Source organism: Crocuta crocuta, unplaced genomic scaffold (assembly GCF_008692635.1).
Source record: "Crocuta crocuta isolate KB4526 unplaced genomic scaffold, BGI_CrCroc_1.0 scaffold882, whole genome shotgun sequence".
Lineage (NCBI taxonomy): Eukaryota > Metazoa > Chordata > Mammalia > Carnivora > Hyaenidae > Crocuta > Crocuta crocuta.
The window spans coordinates 49,950-58,764 of NW_027527833.1; the positions used below are offsets into that span (position 1 = coordinate 49,950).

An 8,815-nucleotide genomic window follows, 5' to 3' on the forward strand; every position below is an offset into this window, starting at 1 on the left:
TACTTATTTAACAATAATTATAATACTTATAGAACTAGATGTAAAATAAAGATTAGTAAATAATCATAATTTGTTACTAAAAAATGGATAAATCTAAGTTTTGTTAATAGCATTATAGCATTGTACCAATGTCAATTTTCTGATTTTGATAATTGTACTATGGTCATGTAAGATATTAAGTTTAGGAGAAGTGGAGTGAAGAATTCTCTATACTATTTTGGCAACTTTTAAGTAAGTATAAAACTATTTCAAAATAAAAACTTTTTAAAAATCATGATATGGGGTGCCTGGGTGGTTCAGTTAGTTAAACATCTGACTTCAGCTCAGGTCATGATCTCTTGGTCTGTGAGTTTGAGTCCTGCGTTGTTCTCTGCGCTGACAGCTCAGAGCCTGGAGTCTGCTTTGGATTCTGTGTCTTCCTCTCTCTCTGTCCCTCCCCTGATCGCACTCTGTCTCTCTCTTCGGAAAGGAACAAATATAAACTTTTAAAAAAAAATCATGATGCATAGTTGTTGTGATGAGCACCCTGTGTTGTATGGAAGTATAGAATATTGTACACCTGAAACTAATATTACATTGGATGTTAACTGACTGGAATTTAAATAAAAACTTTTTTAAAAACCTATAATTTAACTTTGAAAAAAACCATAATGTCTTAATATCTGAATTTTCATTAACTTCTAAACTGTAACTTGAAATGTATGTCCCACCATTATCTTGTGGTGGTTTTGAAAAGAGAAATAAATTTAAAATTATTCTTGAATANTATTTTACTTCTCCACTGGGGTTACTCCTTCCTTCTGAAGTGTAGGCAAAGATCTGTTTGAGTAAAAGAGAATACCTTGGTTGACCGCTGGAAATAAATCTATGATTGGAAAATATGCATAGTTTGCAAATAATATCATAAAGCAAGTTATTTGACTGAAAATTTCTGAGAAATAAATGCAAAATAACTTAATTTCAACAAAAAATGGCATTCACATTTTACCTCCAGTGATGAGTATAATTTACTATTAAAAATATGACACAAATTTATAACTTATAGCTACATACCCTAAACTTGTATGTAGTACTTCTCTGAAGATTTCTTATAGTGCATGAGAGGGCTTCTCCATTATATTTAGGTTTAAATCCCAATCCCTGGAAATGAAAGACAATAAACAGAAATCAGGCAGGCCTGGGTTTAAGTTCCAACTCCAACTTCTGGGTGGTCCTGAGCAAGTCCCTTAGTCTCTCTGAACCTTAGTTTCTCTATAAAAAAAGAAAGATACTTTTTACTTTATTTTTTTTTTCATTTTATTTATTTTAGACAGAGAGAGTTAGTGGGGGAGGGGCAGAGGGAGAGAAAGAGAGAATCCCAAGCAGGCTCACCATAGAGCCCGATGCAGGGCTCAAACCCATGACCCTGGGATCATGACCTGCACTGAAACCGAGTCGGATGCTCCACTGACTTGAGCCACCTAGGCACCCTGATATTTTCTACTTTAAAGGGCTCCTTTTTTTTTTTTCAGGATGTAATGAGATAATGTATATGAAGACAGTTAGTATATTAATTACATAGAATTCTTCTTAATGTTAGTTTCTTCAATTTAAAATGTGGTAAAATATACATATTATAAAATTTACAGCTGTTTTTAACTTGACTGGCTTATTTAGTACAGACTTGAAAGTTCAGAATGCAATTAAACAGTTTGCCCACCCTCATCAGGAATCCAGGGAGATGAGGAAAGAGTTTGCCCTGGTAGAAGTATGCAGAAGATCTCTATGACCATGCAAGGTCATTTGGGATGGGCTCAAAGTTGAAGAACTAACACACTTCACTGAGTATCTACTGTGTTGTTATGGCTTCTGCTGATTTTAATCAATTTTCAGGGACTTGGGTACATTCATATCTCCCTGTGCTGGCTTGCTTAACATTGGCTCTGGATTGGCCCCATCCAGAACACAGAGACTCAGGAATCATGCAGTTTGATTGAGTAGAAATTAACTTAATCATAGGAGAAAAAAGGGGAAAGCAAAGAAACAGACTCTTAATTATAGTGAACAAACTGATTGTTAGTAGTCATGGATGGAACTAGAGAGTATAATACTAAGCAAGGTAACTCAGTCAGAGAAAGACAGATACCATATGATTTCACTCATATGTGACATAAGAAACAAAACAAGCCAAGGGAAAAAAAATAAGAGACGGAGAGAGACAAATAAAAAAAGAGACTCTTAATTACAAAGAACTGATGATTACGAGAGGGGAATTGGGTGGGGGGATGGTTTAAATAGGTGATAAGGATTAAGGAACACTTATTGTGTTGAGCACTGGGTGTTGTATACCTGAAACTAATATTTCACTGTATGTTAACTAACTAGAATGTAAATAAAAACTTAAAAGAAGAAATTAACTTAAATCTAAGATTTTTTAGTATAAAATGCTTATAAAATGTACCTAAAATTGAAGTTGAAGATTAAAACATGTGAAAAGAAAACTTACAGATCCTGCTTCCTCCATTTCTAGTACATAAGTAAGACTGTCATTTGGGTTTGTGTCAGTTGGAGCACACCATTCTAGTGACAAATTACAGATTCCTGCTTCTTTTAGCTTAGGAGGTAAAGGTGTTGGAGGCATAGTTCCTGATGTATGGAAGACTGCTATTTCACTGAAATCACTGAAAAAGAAATTAATGTGGAAAAATTATTTTCAGGTTCTTATTGAAGTATAGACTTTTAAATACTGCAATAATTCAACGTACCTCAAGCCAAAGTCATTTTTGGCAGCTAATCTGAATGAATATTTTGTAGAAGCATTTAGTTTAAGGATTTTGTACTGTTTCATGGTACCCGTATAGCAACTTTTGAAGTCTTCACCTTTACCCTTAATCATAGACACAAAATATTAGACTATTATAAAATGCTGCAAATATAAAATTTTTTCATAACATTAATAACCATTTATAAACAAGTGATTTTCAAAATAAAAATTGCTTACCTCATCCCATTCCAAAAGGAAGCCATTTATTTTGGAGCCATTATCACTGGAACCCTAAATATATCAAAAGATAAAATTATGATGGGATGTTTATACACAGTAGATGTACACGCATGTACGCGCGCACACACACATACACAATATAATTAAGGTGATTGAAATTACTGTAAAATTAATCTTGCTTACATTTTGTTTTTAAAGCAATCCAGATTTTAAAGTTAAAATGCACTTTTTTTAAACAGTCTATAAGACATGCTCAAATTCTAGGGCTGTGTTTTCCAAGTTTTATGCAATAAAGAAAGTACTTAAGTAAATTAAGAGGTAGATTTATTGGTAACTACAATTATAAATAGTTTAGGTTGTAGAAATTGACACTTCAACTTTTACTGATTGAAATTCTTATTGACATTTCTCAATTTACTTGATGCTTGAGATAGATTGAAGAGAAAGATGATTATGGAAAAGGAAAAATGCTAGGGAAATAGATCAGATGAGACATGTATAATTTCATATTTAAAATTCAGGACAAAGTAGAAAGAATTTTTAAAACTTTTTTAATGTTTATTTGTTTTTGAGAGACAGAGACAGAGCAGTAGAGAAAGAGCGGGAGACACAGCATCCGAAGCAGGCTCCAGGCTCCACCCAAGCTGTCAGCACAGAGCCAAATGTGGGGCTTGAACCCACGAACCGTGAGATCATGACCAGAGCTGAAGTCAGATGCTTAACCAACTCAGCCACCCAGGCGACTTGAAAGAATATTTTTAAATTAAGAAAAAAAAAAACAAGTGGAGAAATTTTTGGGAGTAAAATACTTACTTTCCACTGTAAATTCAGGCTGCTCTTGGATCGGTTAATTAGTTGGGGTGCAGGTGGAGGGTCTGGTTCACAACCTGGAGTTGTGAAGCTAACCACTTCAGACACAATTCTGTGTGCTGAGCCTCTTATGGTTGTGATTCTAAAAATGTAATGACAGTTGTTGTAAGCTTTCAGATATTTATCCTAACATGTACTAAATTGGGCAATTGAGTTTCCAGGTATATTGTAGGAGATAATTATAAAAATTGTTCTAATACAACAAACTTGGATTTGGTTACAGATAATGGTTCCCAAATCACCCTCTCGCAAGTTCTAAATGACATAAAGTACAGTAATGTTGGATTTTGAGGGGGATATTTTGAAGCTTAAAGGAAAGGCTACTTGGCTGGCAAGTAGCAAACCTGACTGCAGAAATCATAAGTAGTAAACTGATACAAACTGGAGAGTCTATCTGGCTACAGGGTGGGTGGAGATTGTGTAGGATGGATTTCTTACCTTACAAAATGGGCCACAGATGGTTGTAGATCAAGTAGAGTAAATGTAACTCCATCACCACTGTGAACATAATCTTTGTTTATGAATGATCTCACATATATTTAATAGCTAAGTAACAGTAGTAATCTTATATGTTCAAGTGATGAACAAAAAAGCACAGTTTTCCTTGACGTTTAGATAACTTTAGCCCATTTTATATGAATGCAAAAAAGTGATACTAATACTGCAAATTTTTCATTTGCATGCTAAATTAATAAGGCTTTATGAAATGACATTTTGTAACTTTACCGCTGCAACTTCTTCACACTGTAATAACACAGAACTGTCTTTAATTGGCTTGTTTTAAATAGTGTTGATATGAAAAGCCTCAAGGACACTGTGCATCGTGCAATTTATTCATTCAGTTACACAAGGAAATCTTTCTGGGAAGGGCACCTATTTGCTACAGCGGATACAGTGGCTGTGCTTTCACACCTATGTCTTTCTGAAACAGTCATAAGTTCCTAGGTGTACTCTACCAACTCAAAGGGTTCCTTCAGGCTCTAACCCCAGAAATAGCCTCCAAAAAGAGCTAAAAGATGATTATTTTTAAGCAAAGGCTGATACTTCTAAGCAAAAGTCACTCAAGGTTGTAGGGTAATCGGAATATCTTTATAAAAAACAGACTTTTATGAAATGCATAACATCAAAAAAGACCACCATGTAACCCTCATGCAAAACTTAATTTCATAAATACCTTTTCATCACATTTTACATCTTCCCATTCCTCTACCCAATATAGAAGACTGTGTATTATATACTTCTTAAATTTAAAATTTCTACCTGCTAATTATAAGGGAAGTAAAACTTTTCATAACTAGTTACATTTAAAATTTCACTTTGAGGGGCTCCTGGGTGGCTCAGTCGGTTAAGCGTCCGACTTCAGCTCAGGTCATGATCTNAGTTGTGTTATGATTTTTAAAGTGCTGTACAGACAGCTCTAGATCTCTGACTTATATCTTGCATAATTGTTTGGTGGGCAAAGGAATTTCTCCTTCTTCCTCCTTTGTGATTTCCTTTTTACTGTGCCTCTCTCAGTTTGTTCTTTTTCAGACTGCATGTCTCTATTCAGTTGAGAAGCTGTTTGTTTAGAGTGGTTGGATATGCTCTTGCTGTGTTCTCCATTGTATTCTCCCTAGTCCTGGTCTATCTTCTGAGCACATTCCTAAGCGCATCCTACTACTGTCATAGTTACACTTTATAACTAGCTTCTGTAATGAATTTTCCAAGAAAGCCCAAGTCTTAAATCCCATTGCAATGCAAATACCTCATTTGTGTTGCCAAAGGCCTACCATAAAGTGAATTTCTTTTTCCCTAAAATGACCTAAGTGAAAAACGAGAAGGGAGAATTGGAGGGAACATTTTTCTCCCGAATATAAAATTGTTAAAAGGGAAAGCTATAAACGGAAGAGAATGGACTAGTTGATATTTANCATATAAAACTATTTTAGTAGAAAATTGAATTTAAAGCTTGGAAAATTTTTCAGAAAAGAACTTTAGAACTCAGCCAAGGTATAAGTTGAGGTCTATACATTTAGATGGCTTATTTGAACTGAATTATGAGAAATTAGAGATGATTAAAAAGAAACAGACTTACATATATATATTTTTATATTTTCCATTTTTACCACTGTTAGATATTGCCAGTTCAAATGTCACAGGAGATTTGATGTGATCACATTTCTTAGAACCATGTAGTTTCCATGAAATAACAGCAGATCTTGTTTGAATATCAGAAACCTAAAATAAATATCAAAAATTCAGGTGGGACATTTAAAAGGTATAATCTGTAACTTATAGGTATAATCTTTCCCTACATCTTTTTGATGCTAAGAATATTGTTCTTCTTATATTAGGTGCTTAAATACTATGATTAAGTAATGCCATTAACATTATTTTTAATAATACCATTCTGAATATTTATGTATATATAGCTAAATGAGACTATGAAATTTTAACCAGGTGGCTTCAAATTAAAACTTTACTAGAGAAAAATATCAGTGAATTTGCACATTTTAGAGTGAAAAAGTAAATTAAAAGGAATGTTTAAATATTCAGTTTAGTTACTTACTATAGGTTTCTTAATGCTGAAACAGCATGACTTTCCACGTTCTATTATGCATTCTAAAAGAAAACACCCCAAAATAAAATATTACATTGGCAAAAACAAGAGAAAGAAGTTAAATGTCTATTATCCAACTACAAATACATCATCACCAGGAGAGCTACTAAACACCTGGTAGCAATTTACATTAGGGTTTTAAAGGAAGAGAGGAGTGTAAAGTGTATGTTATCAAACAGACTCTGACAAAAGACAGAGTCCCCGATTTAAATGAAATAATGTGTGGCGCCTGAATGGCTCAGTCGGTTAAGCATCGACTTTGGCTCAGGTCATGATCTCACGGTTCGTGAGTCCGAGCCCTGCGTCGGACTCTGTGCTGACAGCTAGCTCAGAGCCTGGAGCCTGTTTAAGATTCTGTATCTCTCTTTCTCTCTGACCCTCCCCTGCTCATGCTGTCTGTCTGTCTGTCTGTCTGCCTTTCTCTCTCTCTCTCTCTCTCTCAGAAATAAATAAGACATTAAAAAAATAAAAAAAATTTAAAAAGAAATGAAATAATGTGAATTACAACTATAAAATAATTTGTAATGTTTCACTGGGGGCAACTAGAAAAAGTTATGTGGTGTGCATACGAAATATGACACATTTTGCATGATGATGGTCATTTCTCCATGATTTAAAAAAGAATTTCAACCATGGTTTCATTAAGAATTTAGATTTAAGGATACAAACAAGAAGACAAGCGGAAATGGAACCAGAAAATGGCACCTAAATATTTAAGGTGTACTGAGATTCCTAAACATTAGGATGTTTATTCATTGGTAACAAACAAAACCAAACTCCTGACCTTACCTTTTTCTGCAGCATTTGATGATGCTTTGTTTTGTTTTCCACCTGGTTTCTGCTTGATGTCTGTACTTCTTGTAGCATTCCATTTCTTTCCATGACTAGTCTCAACATGAGCACTGACATGGTTGGAATTGCTGACAGCATTGGAAGCACTGAGATCACCATCAGTGGCAGAAGTGCTAGAAGCACTTTCAGAGATGGAAGCGCCGGGGGCACTTTCAGAGTTGGGAGTGCTGGGAGCACTTTCAGGGATGGGAGTGCTAGGAGCATGGTCAGAAATGGAAGGGCTTGGAGTGCTGTCAGTAGGTAATGGCTTGGGAGTGCTGTCAGAAGTGGAAATCTTGGGGACATAATTAGTGCTGGGAGGGTTTGGAACACTATCAATGGTGGAAGGAAGAGCACTGTCTGTAGTGGGAGTACTAGGTACATGGTTAGTGGAAGAATTGCTGGGAGTACTGTCAGCAATGTTAGTGCTTGGAGGGTTGTCAACAGTGTAAGTACTAGGAGTATTGTCAGCAATGTAAATGTTCTGAGCATTGTTCACAGTGTAGGTACTTGGACCATTCTCCACAGTGTAAGAGCTCAAAGTATTTTCAACATTGTAAGTGCATGGAACATTGTCCACAGCGAAAGTGCTTGAAGTATTGTCCACAGTGTAGGTACTTGATGCACTATCAACAATGTAGGTTTGTGTAGCATTCTCCACAGTGTAGGTGCTCAAGGTATTGTCAAAAGTATGGGTACTTGGAGCAAATTCCACAGTGTAAGTGCTTGGAGTAAGAGGAATACTGGAAAAATCATTGGTTTTGTTCACAAGCAAAGAGGTGCTGATAACCATATTGCTATTCTTGTGTCCGCCTACTTGACATTCTCCCAGGTTTTTCTTCATATGTTCTTCCATTTTAGCAGCCCTTTCATCAAACTGGTTATAATTTGGTCTTCCATGGGAATAAGTTTCTAAAAGAGACAATGGAATACTGCTTAGTAATTATAATAATTACATATCTCAAGTTCTTTTTAGTATATTTTTCAAATCAGCAAAAAAAAAAAAAGCAGTGATAAGCCATGCTAACTGTTCAAATTTTTCCTATTTTCCTGTAATACAGATATTAGGTATGTGAGTGTGTGTTTCTATAAGGTTTTGATATGTACAGAAAGAAAAACATGAGCAAATACAGATAGTGTTTTCCTAGGGAATATCTCTACATCCAAATTTTAAGGTTCTAAGATGATTGTAATGTTGACCCGTCAATGTCTTTTATATTCCCCCTGCATGATAGTAATAATCAAAACATTCTTTTATGATTTACTGATATAATTATATTGACCCAATCAGTAAAAATAAATATCATAAATCGCATGTTATATCAAAGTACAAAAAATTATAGAAAATTATGTTTATGAGCATTTTATCTAAGATACAGACCAGTGCTTATTTTCATCAATCCTAATATACATGCATGAAATGCAATCATTTATGAAAATGTTACTATTTTCTACTTTTTTCATTTTAATAATTTCCCAAAGCTGTTAATTTTAACAAATTCAAAATATTTCCTATTTAGAAAAGTTATATA

General features: G+C 34.6%; 1 protein-coding gene across 1 annotated transcript in view; it reads right to left on the reverse strand.

Moving 5' to 3' along the window:
• LOC144243498 (fibronectin type III domain containing protein 3C1-like) overlaps window positions 1–8,815 on the reverse strand; it is a 51,979-nt gene that overhangs the window by 36,079 nt on the left and 7,085 nt on the right. The window contains exons 6-15 of the mRNA XM_077778602.1: window positions 7,242–8,195; window positions 6,402–6,454; window positions 5,928–6,070; window positions 4,292–4,351; window positions 3,797–3,935; window positions 2,981–3,034; window positions 2,745–2,866; window positions 2,486–2,660; window positions 1,054–1,140; window positions 662–819 (exon numbers count right to left, since the gene is read on the reverse strand). Of these exons, the coding sequence (XP_077634728.1) occupies window positions 662–819; window positions 1,054–1,140; window positions 2,486–2,660; window positions 2,745–2,866; window positions 2,981–3,034; window positions 3,797–3,935; window positions 4,292–4,351; window positions 5,928–6,070; window positions 6,402–6,454; window positions 7,242–8,195 (1,945 nt within the window). The remainder of the gene's footprint in view (window positions 1–661; window positions 820–1,053; window positions 1,141–2,485; window positions 2,661–2,744; window positions 2,867–2,980; window positions 3,035–3,796; window positions 3,936–4,291; window positions 4,352–5,927; window positions 6,071–6,401; window positions 6,455–7,241; window positions 8,196–8,815) is intronic.